The 19,064-nt window shown below is 45.3% G+C and overlaps 1 protein-coding gene and 1 pseudogene across 1 annotated transcript; both read left to right on the plus strand.

Annotated features, from left to right (window-relative positions):
- The window catches only part of LOC143379556 (solute carrier family 25 member 3 pseudogene), a 38,978-nt pseudogene extending 29,593 nt beyond the window's left edge, over positions 1-9,385 (plus strand).
- A 176-nt stretch (positions 9,386-9,561) lies between these two features.
- Positions 9,562-12,095, plus strand: Map10 (microtubule associated protein 10). Its single transcript, XM_076832158.1, has one exon. It carries the CDS (start codon positions 9,562-9,564, stop codon positions 12,091-12,093), a length of 2,532 nt encoding a protein of 843 aa, XP_076688273.1. The 3' UTR covers positions 12,094-12,095.
- Positions 12,096-19,064: the final 6,969 nt, after the last annotated feature.

The following is a 19,064-nucleotide window of genomic DNA, read 5'->3' on the forward strand; positions in this document are numbered from 1 at the left end:
GTACTGAGGCAGTGCGTCATGGTGGGATGCACAGTGCAGCCACCCCTCTCACCCCAGGATGAGGAAGCAGAAGAGGAAGACAAAGAGGAGGGGATGGGACCCCATTATCCTCTTCATACCATCCTTCACACCAGTGACCCAAAGACCATCCACTAGAGCCTACATCCTGAAGGTCCCACCACCTCCCCAATGCCAGGTCCAAGCTGCAGCACCTCAGAAGAGATGCCACTGGACCAGGCCCAGTCACATGCCACCTGCCTGGCTTGAGGGAATGGGTATTACGAAGGCCACACCTAGACTGGGTAAGGATGCCTTTTCAGGGTGGGGCCCTCATTCTGGCTGCTCCTCATCCCCCAGGAGCTAGGGAAGAAGCATGTCAGCCAGAGAAGAATCAACAGGCCTACAGGGGAAGGAGGAAGTAGAGTACACTTGTTGGGAAAACATATAACAGCAGCAGCACCCCAGAGAAAAACCCCAACATGGCATCTACCTCTTTCTCCTCTTTATTTCTTTCACTGGTGCGAACGTTCCCACCGGCGCCAATGTTCAAATCCTGCTGGTGGGAAGCCTTAGCCCCAATAAGAATTAACTTCTTGGGCTCCGGAACTGACATATGGAAGAGCTTGCCAATAAACAGGCGACCTGTTATCTATCTCAGCCCTGCTACCTCTCCTTAGACCTATATAAACCCACAGCCTTTTGTAATAAAGTGGAACCTCTTCGGTGATCTGTGTAGTGTGGTGTAGTGCGGTGCGGTGTCTTCCAGTCTTACAACACTCACCTGGGAAGAGATGCTCTCAGGCCAAGTGGCTTCCAGATGGCGTGGCAGGCGGAGCAGGATCAAAGCTTTGCAGTAGTGTGACCAGACAGAAGAGGAGGCAAGCGGACTCAGGGTCAGTGCATCAGTGCTTTGCAGCAGTGGCGCCAGCCCACACCACTATGGTGATGCAGTTCCATCAGACAGCATCAGACACCACCAGAGATTGGGGCTATGGATTTGTTGTGTTGGCTCCTTTTTATTTAACTAGTAAATATTTTAGTTTTTCGATCCTATACCAGGTTTTTGTTTTATATATTTTGCTAACATGGTAGCATTGAATTAGGCAACTCTAGCCCCCACTACACTTCTTTTATGAGGGATTCATACATCACTCATTTCTGAATTGCTACCACCTCTCTTTCATTTGAGATCCACTCTTTTCTTCTTCAGGCAAACCACTAGAACTCCTTCCCTCTTGCTTCATGTGGTTTAGGGGTAGTCCCCAGACCAAGGCCTCCCAGAGTGGGTGGGGGTTCTTGGGAGGCCCGTGAGAATCCTCTGATGCCTCTCCTTAGTGAGCATGCCTGCTGCGGGGAACAAAGACCACACTGACCCACTCTAGTCATGGGATATCTAGTGGCTGCAAGTGCCAGGGTGGAGAATAAGGTGTAGCTCCTGGTTTAGGTGCCACAGACCCAAACACAGTGGTCAGTGTGTGGTCTAGTTGCTAAAAACCAGAGAGGAGCACTTTGGCTGGATCTGCAGCTCAACCAATCACCTACCTGGATCTCAACTTTGTCTCCCTTTGCTTTGACTCCCTGATACTGACTGTGGTAGGTGGGGAGTGGGCCACCCAGGCCCTCATTCCACGAGGGTCTTGACTCCCCGCTGCCAGCTTGCTTAGGATCTGCCTCTGATCCAGCAGTCCTGAGGTCTGTGGCCTTTCTGAATGCCAACAGGAACCTGGGGTGGATAGATAAAAGCTAATATGCTCATTAGGCACCACAACTGAAGAGCTGCCCCCAGTAGCTCAGCCAGAAGGTGCACAGACAGCCTTACCTGGCAATTTGGAAATTCTGCTAAATAGATTTTATGCAAGCTCACACATTTAAAAACACAACAATAAACCTGTTTGTAATACTTTTGAATTTTGAAAACAATAAGGCAATATGTTGGGTGTTTAAATCTTTTCCTTGCTTGGTCATTCACTGAATTAGCATTTGAAAGTACCCACTGAGTTGTGCCCTGTCCTCCAACTGGGCCTTTCCAACTGCAGCTGCATCAGTCACTGTCCTTTTCATCACCCCACTTTCTCAGACTGTTGACTCTCTCCCAGCCTTGGGGTGGTTGACTTCACACCATCTCTGTGGAGCAGGAGGATCTGAGTGTTGCTATGCCAGCGTGGGCTCCTGGACACCAGACCCCCAGGTCAGGACTGGCCCAGAGAGAACCTCACCCTGGACTCCTAAGTCCCACTCTGCCACACAATTTCCTATCTTTGGGGAATTGTCTGTCCTTTGGCTGCTATGATAAAATACTGACCTGCAGTTTTACTTGGGGTGGGTGGGAGCTCTATAAGGAAATTAAAATACTATCTGTTTTGGCTCTCTGGTCATTCCAGACAGAAAACCTGTTGCTTTCACCTGAAGCTTCCTGCAAGAGGACAGACTCCGCCCTCTAAGGACTGTAATCTATAGCCCTTGGAAAATAACATTACAGGGGAAGAGGTTGGGGGAAGCAGCAGACATTTGTGCAATTATAATTCTTTTTCCCTAGAGTGTGGAAAAACTGGATGGAATTATATTTGGCTTTTTAAAAAGATCATGATCTTAGAAATGTTGTTATTATGCTAGTACTTCCATGAAATTATGGAACCTGACCTCATTTCAACTAGAAAAATGCCAAACTAAATACACAACATTTCTTGCACAGATCAGAAATCCAGTTTCTGACTATCAGAAGATGGTGCAAAAGAACCAGAAACATAGAAAAAACGACTCAGTTCTAAGTGGTGAAGTTCCTTGTGGGTGTCTGCAATTCTCTAGTTTTGCAAATAATGTTCACTTTTCATATTTAAATTTCCCAGGGTGGCTTTTCAATATACTGAATACTTGTTTTTCTGCAAGTTCCAGGGAGTGCCAATTCAATGATTTTTGCACTGATTGTCATTTAAATGTGAAAACCCAATAGCACTGCTGTTTAGTGTGAAGTCTCTGGGATACTTGGGTCCTTGGATCCATGGTAAATTTCTACAAGGTACTTAGGATTTCAGAGACACAGCCATGTAGAACAGACTGCACATCACCACTCTTATTCAATCAAGTACCCGGAATTGTACTCATTAGTTGAATTAATAAAATTAAGAAAGATAAAAATTCCAAATGATCTCAACTCTTCCTGCTTAGTACAAATTCATTAAGTTAGTGATTTGTAGGTAATGAGGTTTTAGAAGTTAATCAGATATCATCTGGAATCAAATATCATTACAAGTCTAAATTACAATTCAAAGATATAGCCCAAGTTTTCATAAGGACACAAATGCTACTGGAAACAAAACATCCAAAAATAGGCCATCCAGTTTTCTTCAGGGAAAATCAGAAATCAAAAGAACAAAGCAAAAACATTCAAGAACAGTGTAATTTCAGAGTGAGGCTGGGGACATTTCTTCCAATGCTTCTAGAAAAAGAAATACTAGTTTCTCCTTGTAGAAGAAGCATTTTAAAATATTTTATTAAAGTATATTTTAATTGCTATTTGAGAGGAATAATAGTCATTCACATAAACACCTCAAAATTAGTTATGAGTTAGCTAAAAAAATCTTAAGCAGTTGGTAGAACAAATAAGTTATGAAAGCAGTTAAAAAGATACAGAAAGAACAGAGAGGCAAACCAGAGGTGCCCAGTGGGTAGAGGGCTCATGCTCCTGTTGTAGGGTGAGGATCTCCTATGGCCCCCTGTCCAGGCACAGTCACAGTGAGGTTCATGCTTCTCTTGTGAATTTGGGGTGCAGTTCATGGCCTGACAGCACCACGTCACCATCTGCTGTCCTTGTCTGCTGCACCCTTTTGCAGTCCCCGTGGGTTTCCCCACACCCTCTCTATCCTTGTCATTTCCTGGCATTTTGATAGGAACCCTTCTAATGGGTGGGAGGTGAGATGGTGTTCCTTCTTGGGGGTCCTGGGAAGAGAGTCCAGCACCTCTGTGTGTGTTGGTTGTCTGTTTATGGCTAGCAGCACTGCCCCAGGATGCCAGGCTATGAAGATGAGGGGACAGAGCAAAAGATATTTCATTGAGCCAGGAACTGAAGGAGTGAATGTGGAGTCTATTTTTAGCTGGGCTGGATTACAGCTCCTTCAAAGGCTGAAGCTACTGAGAATAATCATTTAAAAGAAGCAAAGCTTCCAAACTCCTGGTGTCCTGAACAGTCTCAGCTGGGGCTGCAGCAGGGGTCCCTTGCCTCTTGTGGGCACTGAACAGTCTTCAGAGAACATTCTCATCCAGTGCCAACACAAAAAGGAAGCCCACAGGGAAGTCCTACATGTCATAAATTGGCACAGGGAGAAGAACGCTTAATCCTGTTGACTTTAATCTCACCACCTAGGCCTCAGGTTCAGTCCACCATAACTGTGAAATGCAAGGCCAACTGAGCGCAGTAGGGCTTCTTTGAGAAGGCCCACATGCTCTAGGAGGTTCTCCTGGGTTTGAAGAACAATTTCATACAAAGAACATGGAAAACTGACAGGCACCATAGTTTTCTTTCAGGTTTTAGCTCAGGATATTTTCCAACCTTTGTGCTTTATACAAGCAAGTTTTATAAGAGGTTCTATTCTTCATTTATTAGCTCGTTAAATACAAATACTATATATAGAAACAAGGCACTGTGTTAATTGCTCTAGACATGCAAGAATAAATTAACACTATCAAGGAACTTAGAACTAAGGGCAATAAGTCATGTGCAAGAGTAACACAAGACAGAAAAACCATCTGTAAAGGAGATTAAGTACAATGGGAAAAGAAAAATCACTACCAGGAAAGAACATCAAAAAGGACACAGCATTTGAGTCAGAACTTAAATAATTTGAGGTCTGAGTTCTGACGCAGAGGGAAGGCAAGCTGGGAAGAGGGATGTCAACCATAACAGCAGCACCAGCAGGGAACCTCAGCATGTGAACAGGGTGGGGGGGCAGGGGGGATCTGGTCTCAAGGTTCCCTGATTGCTGGGGAGGAATGTATTTCATGCTATTGTTACTTTTAAATGTAAGTTGTGGTCATCACCCTAAAAATAGTTGGTGGAGAGTTTGGGAAGTAAATCAAAAGGCAATATGGGCATGTAAAAGCAGAAGGGGAGGGAGTTTCAACTTGCTGTTAAAACGTGCAGAACCACCTCTCTTCCTCTAGAGCCTGGCACTGAGAAATGAGGCAAGGGCAGAAGGAATTCCAGGTATGCTTAGCCTTTAGGTCTATAAATAGGTCTATAAATGCTATTTATAGATGGCCTCCTTACAGATACCCTTTATTATAAATGGCTACCTGGGACAGCTATCACAACTGGATTCTGGGTAGCCCAGATCTCCCAGCTCCAGCAGGGAAAAGGCGTTTCCCTTGGCAATGTTATTACACACCACACTCAGCTGCTTAGCGATACAGCTCTGATACAGACCCACAGTCCAACATGTTGTGCGTTCCGTCTTTCATGGCTGATCTGGCACCTGTGAAAGGAAAGGCAATAACATTTTATGAAAAGATTCAGATACATACACACAAGTACAAAAAAGAATACCGAAAGTCCCCATCTGCCCTCACAGAGATCCAGGAATTATTAAGCCCTGGCCATGTCTGCCCTCCCTGTGTTTCCAGCTCCAGGCCTGGCCCCTTCCTTCCTCCTACCTCAGTTTGCATCTCCTAGGTGCAAGCATGTTTTCTTAAATAACCTTCAGGACGCTGGCACACTTAACCTTCATTTCATCTATTACCAGTCTAGTCAAATTGTCCCACTGTCTCAAGCAGGTCAATTGCTCATGTGACTTGTTAAGAGCCGGAAGAGGATACACACATCACATTTAGGATTAAGTCTCATTAAAGCTACATTTGGAACAGCCCTCTTCTTGGCATCCCCTTTGCCACGCCCTTGACTTGCTATTTAAGCAGGGTCACTCTTATTATAGAAGTCCTGTAATAAGTCCTGGCCTCTTTGCTTCTTTATTATTTGTTCCTTTGTCCACAAAACACATTTTTGAATCAGATATTGTCAGTTCCTTATAATGTTAACACTTTCTATGACCATGAGCAAGCAAGCTAAAGTATGGATGATCATCTAGTGGGATAGACACAACCTGTGTTTTTAAGACACAAAGAACTGAATTCTATTGCAGCGTTAGCATTTACTTGCCATGTAAATTTGTACACATTATTTAGCCTCTTCCTTCCTCCTACCTCAGTTTGCATCTCCTAGGTGCAAGCATGTTTTCTTAAATAACCTTCAGGACGCTGGCACACTTAATCTTTAACAACACTGTTGTTGGTTTCGTTAGCCTCACTATGATTACACCAGAGACCTCATGGGGTGCCATGAAGAGTAAATGAAGAGAACATGCAAAGAACCTAATTTGGTGGCAAGCACTTACAATAGGACTGCAAAACTGGCAGCTGTTTAGAGTGGACTCCAAGCCCCAGCCTGTGGTCTGACTCTCCTAAAGGTCCAAGTTGCTTGATAAGCTTATCAAACTTTTGGTTTATTTCCCATGTTTCAAAAGATAGGTATCTTGCTAATTATGAAAAAAAATCAAAACAGTTATCTCTTTGGAGGATAGATAATAGTAATTTAAAATAAATCTAACTTATACCTAATTCCATTAAGAGGAGGAACTATTTATATTAGTCTACAGTCTAGTCAGAATACCAACCAGTATTTATTTCCTCCGGAAGAGAAGATTTTTTAATTGAATGGTATCTTTCAGCCTCCCCATAACTGAAGGAAGGAGGTATCCCCTCCAAGGCACCCACAGCTGGTCTTCCCTGCAGCAGAAAAAAGGCTAAGGCAGCTTGGCAGGCAGGCTCAGACCTTTAAGGGCCACTTCTGATAAACCTTCTCCCACGGGCTTTCTGCAACCTTTGGAGTCCTTGGTGGCAGGTTGTTACTTCTGCTGCTCCACTGACATCTCTCCATATGGGGCATGTTGACGGTGGTGCTTTGTAGCTAATAACCACCACTTCATTTCTTCTACTTCACCCTGAAGGTGTGAAAGGAGCTATAATTACATAAATGTATAAGTCCTTCTGATATTTGTTGGCATGATTGCAATACCATTCTGTTTGTCAAATAGTAAGTTAGTCATTGACAATGCATCAGGAAGTAGTGTGGTCATGCTCAAACTACAGAACAGGGCTCCCTTGGTAAGAGTGACCTTAGATGGAGTAAACAGACATCTCTGGAAGGGGGTCCAACAATCTGCACTTTCAGCATACCCATTACAGGTTGAGAAACTATAAGACCATCTGGGAGGATACCCCTGGAATCTGTGAATTTGTGCTGGGGTTACAGTTATGAACAGTGACTAAGCTGGTATTTTAACCCACCATCTGCACCTCTTGCCAAGGACAGCCTTTGCTCTCACAACCACTCGTCTCATTGGGCTTATCAATGAACCCATGCTCACCAACCCCTTAAGATGCTGCATGATTTCACTTTCCCCTTCCTTTCTGGCAGGCTGATTTATCAGAATGGAGTTGAAGCCACTCTTTCCCTCCAGTCAGTAGTGGAATCTTTGTCTACTCTTTGCCCCCATCCCCATCCTGCCTTCTTGACCACTCTGCAGCCTTTCCTTGACCTTCTTTAGGGAATGAATTTCCAATATAAATTTCTAGCAGGTTCAAAGTAAAACTGAAACTGTACTGCTGAGCCTGGGTTCTGTTACAGAATTCAACAGCTATTTCTTACCTATATCGAAAATAGCAATGACTCTGGCTCTAACTCTGCCAGAGTTATGGGGCATTAAAGTAGTTTAATGACAATATATGGGAAAACTATTACTTCCTCCTTGCCATAAATTGAGAAACAGTAAGAAGAGATTGGAAATGAAAAAGATCTCTGTTCAAACACCAGACATGTGAAAAACTAGCCTCTACTTCAGAGCAAAGCCTGTCCAAGGAAGGGGGCATGACCCTTGTCCTTGGAAAGACCCACAGAGCACTGCTAGGCACATACCTATCCTGCTGAGTTGTTTATCTACAAATAAAAGGAGAGATCTGCTGCACCAGGTGTCCCTGACTAAGTCAAGCTAGGTGGGGACTCATAGCAATCCTCCAGCAGACACCAATCAGCATGAGACAGGGAAAATACCAGGGATGCCAGATGACCCTCCCAGTAGTTTATGGTGGTTGACAGTGTTGGGAAACCATGTAGTTCAGCACATACTCCCCTCTATGATTTTCCCGTGGTGTGTGATGATTTGCTGAGATGCTATGATGTACGTGAAGTCCCTGCCTTCCCCAAAGAGTGTATAAAACTGCTGCAAATCCTGGGCTCCGGGCCTCTCAGTGTCACCAGTTGCTGTGTGCACGTAGAGGAACGAGCTAGCTCACAATAAACACCTCTTTGCTGCTTATAACGATCTTGGTCTCTGGTGGTCTTTTGGGGGTCCTGAATTCACGCATAACACATTAACTGAGGACACAGTTTTCTCATCTTTACCAACAACAGCATATAAGGTGCCATTATTATGGTTCTAGTTTTCACGGTGTTTAAGGTGTGTGAGGGTCCAGTGCAGGCAGGAAAGAAGGGGCTATTTGCTTAGATTCCAGAAGCCTGTAATCTAGTCTTGGACAGGGGCTGTCTTTCTGTGTAGGCTTTTATCTGAGGTCCTGAATGATAACCATAGGTGTCTGCTTCTCCTCACTGAAATCTTCACTCCAGGAAACGTTACCGCCTGGAAACTTGAAGTGCAGGCCCCTGGGAATCCATGGAGAAGGACTAGCAGAGCTGATGCAGGAGCCCCAACTTCCTGAGTCTGTCTCTCCAGAATTCATGGGGGGGGGGGGGTGGTTCCCAGCTTGTCACAAAGCAAGCACCTACCAGGAGTTTTAAATTGTGGTGAGGGATTTGAGTTGGCTGTTTCAGGTTCTGGTTTTAAATTTGCAGACTGCTTTTATCTTTTTTGAATTCCCTCTTGGAGTTGTCACATCCTTCTACGTGGGGATGGAAGCACCAGTGCCAGAACAGGCCGCCAACTTCCCCACGAGGCTGCCCTGGGCACTCCTGCAGGCTGAACAGACCAAGCCAGGCCCGGTTCATGATGGACACAGACTGTCTCCGCCATGGACTGAATAGAATACTTCATAAACTGCGGTTCCGGGTGAACTTGCTCATACAGTGAAGTCCCAGCTGGGGGTTGCCGTGCTCCGGAACAGAGAGTCCACTCCCCCAAGCGGCTGGGCGGCCCGTTCTCGGCCACAGGCAGGCGGGCGTCCCGCCTCCACCGCGGTCGGCCCGGAGGCGCGGGTCACTTCTCGGCAGGCCGGACTCCGGCGTCCCACGGCCTCGGGGTTGCAGCTGGAGAGTGCGGGCTGCGCGGGCCGGGAGCCGGCTCACCCCAGCATCCGGCCCAAGCCCGCGTTTCAGGGGCCCTGACTATATAAGCCTGCCCCGCCCGGCGCGCCGTGCTCCCCGCCTCCCGCCCAGACCCGCACGGCCGGCTGCCCGGTCTCGCGAGACTTCCTGCCGGCCTTCCCGCCGGCTTTCCCGCTTCTCGCGAGAGCGCGCGCCCGCGGCTTCCGGCCCGGGTCGCAGCACACCGGGCAACGGCGATGGCGGCCGAGCGGCTCTTCTCGCTGGAGCTGCTGGTGGACTGGGTGCGCTTGGAGGCCGCGCCGCCGCCTGACCCCGCCGTGGCATTCCGCCTGCTGGACTTCCCGCCGCTGCTGGTGCGCGCACCCACCACGCCCGCCCCGGCCCCCGGCGGCGCGCTGGGCTTCGGGCGCGGCAAGGCCTGCGTGTTCCGCCTGCGTCCCGCCGCCCTGCGCCGCCCGCGGCTGCGCGCCGCGCTGCTGCAGCTGCCCGTCGCTCCCGGCCCGCCCGCGCCGCGGATGCTGGGCGCCTGCGACGTCCCGCTGCCCGCCGCCCGCGGGCCCGGCAGCCGTGGCACCTTCGCCCTGCTGGACCCCGAGGGCGAGCGCGTCGGGGACCTGGCGCTCTTCTGCCGCCTGACGGAGTTGGGCGGCCGCGCCCGGGACCCCGCCCCGAACCCCGTACCCCAGAATTCCGCCCCTGCCGACCTGGACCCCGACCTCGGCGCCTTGGACCCAGGACCCCAGGATCCCGCCCCCCAGGACCCCGACCTCGGCACCCCGGACCCAGACCCCCAGGATCCCGCCGACCTGGACCCCGATCTAGGCGCCCCGAACCCCACGGCCCGCCCATCCTGCACAGGCTCCGCGGAGATGGGCAGGCCTGGCCCTGTGGAGGCTTCGGGCAGCAGTGCCAGCGCCTCCAGCGAGGAAGACTCCGAGCTGGACCTGGAAACCAACACCTTTTGCCCTCCTCCTCTGTATTACACTCACTTGACCCAAGAAAGGGCGGTTTCTGCTGGCGTCAAAATCACCATTGAGCCCCAAAGGGACGTACCCGAGGAGCTGGGTGATGCCTTGCCGGAAAAAGTACTTGTAAACCCTCCAACACATCTGAGTCCTCCTGAAGGTACAGATTCTGCAACACAGGAGACTCTTCCTGTGCTTTTGAGTCCACCAGGGAGTCAGGATGTAGGAGCAATTAATCAAACTACATGTCACCCTCAAACTGAACAAAATACAATTAATACAATAAGGCAGCTTCCTCTGCTAAATGCTTTGTTAATTGAGTTGTCCTTGTTATATAAACAACCCGTGGCAAGCCCAACTCATGTACATCCCCACTTAGCCTGGTTGTATAGAACCGAGGATAAGAAGGTACCAGAATCTTGCACCAAATCCACATACCAGTCCGAATCTAAGAAGGATAAGCTTTCAGTGGGGGGCCACGAGAAGTCAGCCAGCCTTCAGTGTAAAAAGAACCAAGTTGAAAATCTTAAGAAAGGTAAATATTTTGAGAACAATGGCAACTGCCAAAAAAGAGTTACAAGGGGGAAGCTACTTTATGGCTTAACAAATACACTCAGATTACGTTTAAAGCAAACAAATCCTGACATGTTGGTAATACACGAAAAGAGAGAAGAGTATAGAAAAATGCAAGCACAAATGTTGGGTACAAGTACAAAATTCAGAATTCCATCCTCTAAAGTTAAAGTATTAAGCTTTGCAGAACAAAGTCAGAAGCCACATCAGCTGCCTAGAGACAAGTATTTACATTCAGATGCATCTCCTGAAAATAGTGATACCTCAAGGCAAATTAGTGAAGTCTTTGATGAAACCAGCACAACTAAAGAAACTAAACTAAAATGTGCAACTGGAAAAAAGACAGTTGATTGTGGGGAAAACAGAACCAGCACATTGGGAAGAATCGCGAGTTCTGCAGATTTTATTATTCCAGAAAGATTGACTCATACAAGTATTTTGGGAGGAAAACTGGAAACCAGAGTCCAAAGTCCATGTGTTTTTCAACAACATGCTATGCCTGGCAGAATTATAGATAAAGAAATAGATGATTGGCAGGTCAGAAACACAAATAATGGTATTCCTGCTGAAATGAGTGAAAATAGTTCCCATGAAAGCATCTCGGAGCTGAAGTATTCAGATGACTTCACCAGCCCTTGCTATTCAGAAGACTTCTACACCACTGAGGAGACCAGCAGGAGCTTGCAGACTCATGCTAGCAGTCCACGGGCAGAAATTTCACCTAGGAGGACGTCTAATGGACCAAGACCACCCCTAGGGAAAAGTAGCAGTGAGAAGAGTTCTATTCTTAGCCCACCTTTTTCAGCTGGATCACCAATACTCTCACAAAAAAGATGTCATCTTTCAAAGACTCATGATAAATGTGTGGAGAAAGCATCTAGTAATTCCACCAGTAATTTATCTTCATCCCACTGGACTAAGGAAAAAGAAAGCCAGATAGATCAAAGCAGTAGGCATAACACTAAGGATAAAAAAAGATGTCAAGACTTCTCTATGAAACTTAAAGCAGAAACTGATTGCAAATGGTCAGAAAAAAGCCAGTCACCACGGACATCTCAAGTGAGTTCTTACCTGCCCTCTAATTTGTCAGAACTAGAACTCAATGTTCTGGATGGCAGTACTTCAGATCATTTTGAAGATGATGATGACATTGGTTCACTAAGAATTTCAAAGCAATATAAAGATATCTGTGAGTTAGTAATAAACAAACTTCCAGGATATACGGTGTAAAAATGTGCTTTAAAAATTTTTTTTATGTGTACTGTTAAAAATTTTAATACCTTCACATTATTTTAGTGCATAAATTATGTGAATATTTCTTTTTAAGAAAAGTAAATGTCATTCCTTTGATGCTTAACTAATATTTATCTTAATCTGATAATATTGATCATGAGATCACCTCATAACTTAGGTAAGATTTCTTTATAAGTTATTTAAAAATAAGAGTATATCTTTCTCAACTTTTGAAGTATCCTAAAATATGGAACATTCAAAGCTGACTTCATTGAAAAAAAAAGGTTAGTTAATAAGAATAGCTGCAGACTTTTATGGGAATAAGTTATTTAACAAACAAGATATGATTCCTGCTCTTGCAGGAGTTTATAGCACATGTACATATATTTGTGTGTGGGTGTGCTTGCATATAAGTTGTTCTATACCTTTATTTAACCACAATCTGTATGACTACTTGATTAATGTTTGTCTTCCACTAGGCTAAAGTGCTCTGATGAGAAGGACCCTGTCTGTTTTTAGCACTCAGCACAGTCCCTGGCATGTAAATGGGATGCAATAAAAACATTTGTTAAAACAAAATAAATGATTGCCTGGCATGTAAAATACCTAATGCAAGGTTAGACTTAAATAGTAATATCAAACAGAAACCCTGAAAAGAAACTTGTAAAACCCTTATCAAGACATGTTTGACTAATATTTTTGTTTTGCTGCATGTAAACAGCCTTCAGATGTTCTCTGAAGCATCTGGAGAGGAGAGTTAAAAAAAAAATGTGTCTTACTGTGTGGTTTCTTGAATAGGAGTTCAGTTTATTGCTTGTCACTTCAGGTTCAGTGATTATTTTTAATGTGTGAAAGCTTGTTTTCAAGTCTAGTGATAATTTATAATCCATTGATTTTATATTTTGGCTTTATTCTGTGTTCAGATATTTGCATATCTTTTCTTCTGAGTTATACTTTAATTTTTTGTTTTTGGACATGTGAAGTTCATAATTTTCTTTTATTTACAAATAATTAATTATATGGTATTATATCCTGAATGATGGTAATAGTAAATGAGACTTAGATAGAAGATAAGAAGAGAAGAGGATGTTCTATGTGGGGGATCAGCACAAATAGAAGAATGATGGACATGAGCATGAAATTCATGGGAGATGGAGAATCTTACCTTGATTGGAATAATAGTTTCTGCTAAGAGTGATAATTGAGTAATCCTTTTTACTTTGCATGCCCACGGTTCCCAGCACCAGAGTAAACTCCCAAAGGCAGGAATTGGGCTTTTAGTTATTTTGAGTCTTCTTTCATCTGTAGTAATAGGGATGGCTAATCATAAGGTAGAATTATTGGTGGCTTGTTGAGATTTGTAGACTCTTTATCCCCAGTCATCCAGTCTCATAGGTGAGTTTCAGATCCTTGTTTGTTCTAATTGGATTAAAATACATGGAGAGTTGTGCAGAATGACAATATGTGAGCCAAGATTTGCAGAATCTTTTCATTTTTAATGTAAATACAAAGAAAACTGACTTGATCAAGACTAAGGTATTCTTTCTGACTTTCTCTAGGAGTCTTGTCATGCCAAGCAGAAACTGACTTTAGGATGGTTATCAGGAGGTTGGAGTGCTGACTCTTCATGCATTTTCTTATCTTCCAAACAGTTCCTAGGTTTATTACACTAAAAAAAAAAAAAAAAAAATCATTTAGAAAAGGTTAGAAAATTTGGATAAGAACTTTTGTTTCAAAATGTGTACTAAGGAAAGGTTATGGTCCTTTCCCTCCAAAATTCCACTAAAAAGAAACTGTAAAAATAACAACCCAAAGTTCACAGAAAATACCAGCAATGGACTAGACAATTTGAGGAATTTTTGGAAGATCAAAGCAGATGGTTGCTGAAAAATTGGGTTAGAAATCCACGCTTCAGCATAGACATGAAGGTGGAGCTCATGAAAACACAAGAATCAGCAGGAAGAAGTCTGGAGAAAGTCACACAGCAGAGCCACCGAGCTGGCAGCAGAAGGAGGCTTTCCAGTTACTAAGCTAAGTCAGGCATGGCATTGTGCAGGTGTCAGTCCAGTGGGGACTCAGGAAGAAAAGGAGCTCCCAGACAGGGCATGCGTGAAGACCGAGTTTTCTAAAATAGGAGAAGGCAGTGTATTTGTGTAGGGAAGCACAGAACGTTGTCCTGCACACCTAGGTAAGGGCCTCCCATAGGCTCTTCGTTTGTGTGTATTTCATGTCTTTCCCTGGTATTACACAAAACATTTCTTTTAAGTGCTTCTGGGATGCTGGTGGGACCAGGGAGGAGCTGTCCTAATCCATCACAATAAAGCAGTGAGAAGCTTGCCAAATGAGGTGGGAGCTCTGGAACTTGACTTTCCGATCAGATACTGAGTAGAACACTTGGCCGCAGGACTCCATGAAAACATTAGGAGAAAGAATGTGCTTGTCCCAGAACAGGTTAAAGCTCCCAACTCCTGAGTAATAGTAAGAAGACAGCCAAAGGTTCATGTTGGAAAGAAAGCATGGGCTGGAACAGGCCCACAAGTTAGGAGCTGGTTATGATCTGACTGCTTAGAATATTGTATGTGACTTTCATTTTCTTTTTGTCTTCCTCTTGATTTTAATTTAGTTCCTTTTGAAGGATCTTGTTCAGCTCTAAGAGCAGTGGGAAATGGATTTGTTCATAGCTCATAATTGAGCTGAAATCCTAAAGGAGGAGCCACAAACCCCCGGTCTACATATCCAAATACCGAGAAAAAAGATAGAGGAACTCTTAGAAGCCCTTCCTTTCTACCCAGAGATTTCTCCTTCAGTTTTCTACTAAAATCCTCAGAGGGCTTTGCACTTTCTTTTATTGAGGGAAGCTGTTCAATTATTGTCTCACACCCATCAACTGCCTCTCAGAATCTGTGATTTCAGTATGGGCTCTGCAGTGAATTGGGACTGATTTCTGAACTCGGGATGAAAAAACAATAGATTGCCATAGATACAGAGGAGCCTGCTGTCACATTGTTCTGGAAGTTATTGCTTGCGTATTCAGAATCTGTAAGGTGGTCTGCAGGTCTTTGGGACAGCATCTGTTAGTCTGTTCATCCAATCTGAGACCGTCCTGAGTGTGCATATGTGCTGCTTGTTAGGAAGCAGCCCTGTTCCCAGTGGTGCCTTCAGCCGTGTGTTCAGGAGGGCCGACTAAGTTTCCATGTAAACCCTCCTCTTATTCCAGTGCTGCTCTTCTGCATGACTGATATCTTGGTGTTCTCTTTCTCCTTTCCTGACCTCCCATGTTCTACTGTCTACCTCTAAGAACAAGTGTAAGAGGTTCTAACTCAGATTATGGCCTTGCTCCTTATTGAAAACGAGGGTGCTGAAAAAGTCACTGGACCTCATTTTATGTTGTCATTACTTTGGCACTAATGCCCCCTTACCTGGAAGAGCACTCTCCAGCACACGAGGCCTTTCATACCTCACATAGTCCTTACGAGAGTGCTGCGAGCTGAGTAGCCATGTAGATGAGGAAACAGAGGCTGTTTCCATATTATTACCTTTCTCATGTTTATAGAGAAACCGAGAGGTTCTTGGCATAACTTCCAGAAGATGCATGTTCCTTCAACACTTAGGTAATTTCTAGAAGCAGAGTGGACAGCAAGAGTCTATAAATAGATAAAATTCCGATTTTATGCTAATTTTCTGAGGTAAGAACCTTCTTGAAATCCGTCGTCTTGGCTGATTTCTATGTAGAAAACATTGCTGTTGGCTATTTGCTTGGCATTGCACAGGGGTCCCCAGAGCTCATTCCTCTTTTTGACTGAACTTTATGCCTCTTGGCCAGCAATTTCCATTTCCCCTCATCAACCCTGAGAACCTGCCCCACTCCAATCATACCCATTCCACCATTTATATACCTCACGTTGTGGCACCTGCAGTGTCCTTCTATGACCCCAAATGCACCTCTGTTGTGTGTTGCAGAGTGCCTTCTTTCTAAAGGTGCGTAGTATTCCATTGTATGACGTCACGTTCTCTCTGTCCACTCATCTGGCAGGGATGTGTAGGCTGTTTACCTGGTTATTGTGAATAATGCTGCTGTGAGAAAGAAGCTTTAGTATCTCCACCAAATCCTGGTTTCAGTTCTTGTGGATAAACACCCAGAGTGGGCCTCCCTTTTATTTTTGTGTCTTTTATCTTCTGACTAAACCAGTCAGTTATTTTTACTGAACCAATTGTATGCTTTCCTGCATCATTAAGAAGCCTCCAAGCCAGGTACAGTAGTGTGTACCTGTAGTCCCAGAGACTCCAGAGACCGAGGCAGGGGGATTGCAAGTTCAGGGCCAACCTGGGCAACTTAGACCCTGACTCAAATTTTTTAAAATAATAATAAAAAGACTGGGGATGTGGCTCAGGGATAGAGTGCCCCTGGGTTCAATCCTAGGTGCTGGGGGGGGCAGGGGGAACATCCATCTTCCTGCAGAGAATATATACCATGATGAACCTAAGTGTAAAGCATTAAAAATGAGCTGAAATTGCTGGGTAGTTGGATGGTTGTTAGAAACAAAAACACAAGCTAGAAAATGCATATCACATAGTTCAGCTCTCTCATTTCATAAAGTACATCGTGCAGGAAAAGGGAGGTTCTTAGTCTTTTCCTTCACTTTAAGGTTCTTGCCATTAGAAAACACCATTTCATGTGTCAAATGGTATTTAGTCAGCTTTTTTGCTGCTGTGACTCAAGGACCTGACCAGCACAATTGTAGAGGAGGAAAAGTTTATTTGAGGGCTCATGGTTTCAGAGTTTTTTGTCCATAGAAATCCAGCACCATTCCTTGGAGCTCAAGATAAGGCTGAATGTGGCAGAGGGAAGCAGCTTACATCATGGTGACCAGCAAACACAGAAAGAACTCCATTATCCAGATACAAATATATACCCAAAGCCATGCCCACAATGCCCACCTCCTCCAGCCACACTACCACTTCAGTTACTACCCAGTTCACTGATGGGGTTAAGACAATCCAATCACTTCTCCTCTGAACCTTCTGGCATTGTCTCACATGTGAGTCTTTTGGGGACTCCTCACATCCAGGCCATAACAAATGATATAGCAGACCCAGATTGTGTGTCTGGGGCAGACATTCAGCACCATTTACATGGAAAACACTAACTGAAAGTTAACCTCTGTAGAGATGCGGGAATTCATCGTGTTCCCTGAAAGCATCCTGTTTGGACTAGGGTCACGCAGATGTTGATGCTGGCTTCCTCCAAATAGCTACAGCCTCAGTCAGTTTTCCATGTCTGTGAAGTGGAGAAACAGTAGTACTCACTAGATTACCAGGATTAAGTGAGGTGGAATTATAGGTGGGATGAGCAGATCCCTGGTCCCTGTCAGAATAAACCAGTTCTCCTCACTTCTCCAGATGCCTGGGACACATAGTGAAGCCTGTGAGACCCAAGCAGAGCACCCAGGTGAGCAGCATCTGGACCCCTGTCCACACAGGACTGCTGAGACACTGCTAGGAAGAGTTGCAGCTGATTTGTCATGCACAAGGCACCAGGGTAGGAGTGATGTGGGGTTTACTCAGAAGCTCACCTTCTCGAGGTGGAGGGCCTGGAGACATGCAGAAGCTCTACATGTGGAGCGAGGGTCCTACTGCAGGTTCTGCTTTCCAAGTATTCTTTGGGGTCTTTAAGGTCCATGCCTGCCAGAGAGCTCTGAGTATCTGAAGACATCAGCATGTCTCATGATTTTGAACATCTAACAGGAAGGGGCTGTGGGCCCGATCTTGCTTCTCCCTGAAGTCTACTTACACCTGTACAATTTACCTTTCTTTTCTTGTTCTCTATCCAGTCACAGAAAGAATTTCAGATTCTTCTTCTTCTTCTCCTCCTCCTCCTCCTCCTCCTTCTTCCTTTTCCTCTTCCTCTCCTCCTCCTCCTCCTCCTCCTCCTCTTCCTCCTCCTCCTTCTTGGCCTCACTAAGTGGCTGAGGCTGGCCTTGAACTTGTGATCCTCCTGTCTCAGCCTCCCAAGCTGCTGGAATTACAGGTGTGTGCTACCATGCCAGGATTTTCAGATTCTTAAGGTTGATAATATGATTCTTCTTGTATTTACACAACCAAGAATGACTTCTGTAGTTTGTAGGACGAGTAAAAGAAGTTTTTTTCCTGAAGAGTTTTCTGTGTCTCCTTATGTTTCTCCCCATGGGAAAAGAGTGGGCAGCACTGACCTATCATTAATCAATGAACTCTTCTTCTCCTGGGCACCTCTACAAATGTGTGTTCTTTCCCCAGTCACCTGCAAGGAGCCTACCACAGTACTTTCCACAAAGTGTGTTGTCTTAGTTCATTTGTGCTACTGTAACAAAAGGCCACAACCTGGGTAATGTATAAGGAAGGGAAGTTTGTTTCTCACAGACCTGGAGGCTGCCCCAGGTGCCAGCAGGCTCACCCTCTGGTGATGATCCACTTCCAAGCTAGCACCTTTGTGTCATATCCTCCAAAGAGGAGGAACATGTGTCTTCATGGCAGAAGGAACCAGGCAAGGCAGACCCCCTCACAGGCCCCTCTATAAGGACACCTGCTCTGATTCTGAGGGTGGAGCCCTCGTGATAGTCGCCTCCCCAGGCCACACCACCCTGTGGGTCTTTGTGGTAGAACTTGTTGCTCAGATGGTTTGTGGATCTGATTTTATTGATTAAACCTGCCACACAGACCATTGTTTCCTAGTCTTAATGTTTTAGAGTACTTTACAGCTGTTGCTAAATGTATAATGTTCAATATTTTTCCATACAAGTTTGAAAAGCAAAGGAGTCGTCGGCGCTGTGTTCCAGCTCCCTGATGGCAGTGATGTGCAGATGGTCCTCGCCCGACCCTCCGACCACTCCAGGTGTCCCCCACGCCTCATGCTTTCTCAGCTTTGCCCTCTTCTGGTTTTCTCCAGAGCCATCTTCTTCAGGCTCCCTGGCTTTTCCTCTGTGTCCAGACCC

This window comes from Callospermophilus lateralis, chromosome 13 (assembly GCF_048772815.1).
Source record: "Callospermophilus lateralis isolate mCalLat2 chromosome 13, mCalLat2.hap1, whole genome shotgun sequence".
In the NCBI taxonomy this organism is placed as follows: Eukaryota; Metazoa; Chordata; class Mammalia; order Rodentia; family Sciuridae; genus Callospermophilus; species Callospermophilus lateralis.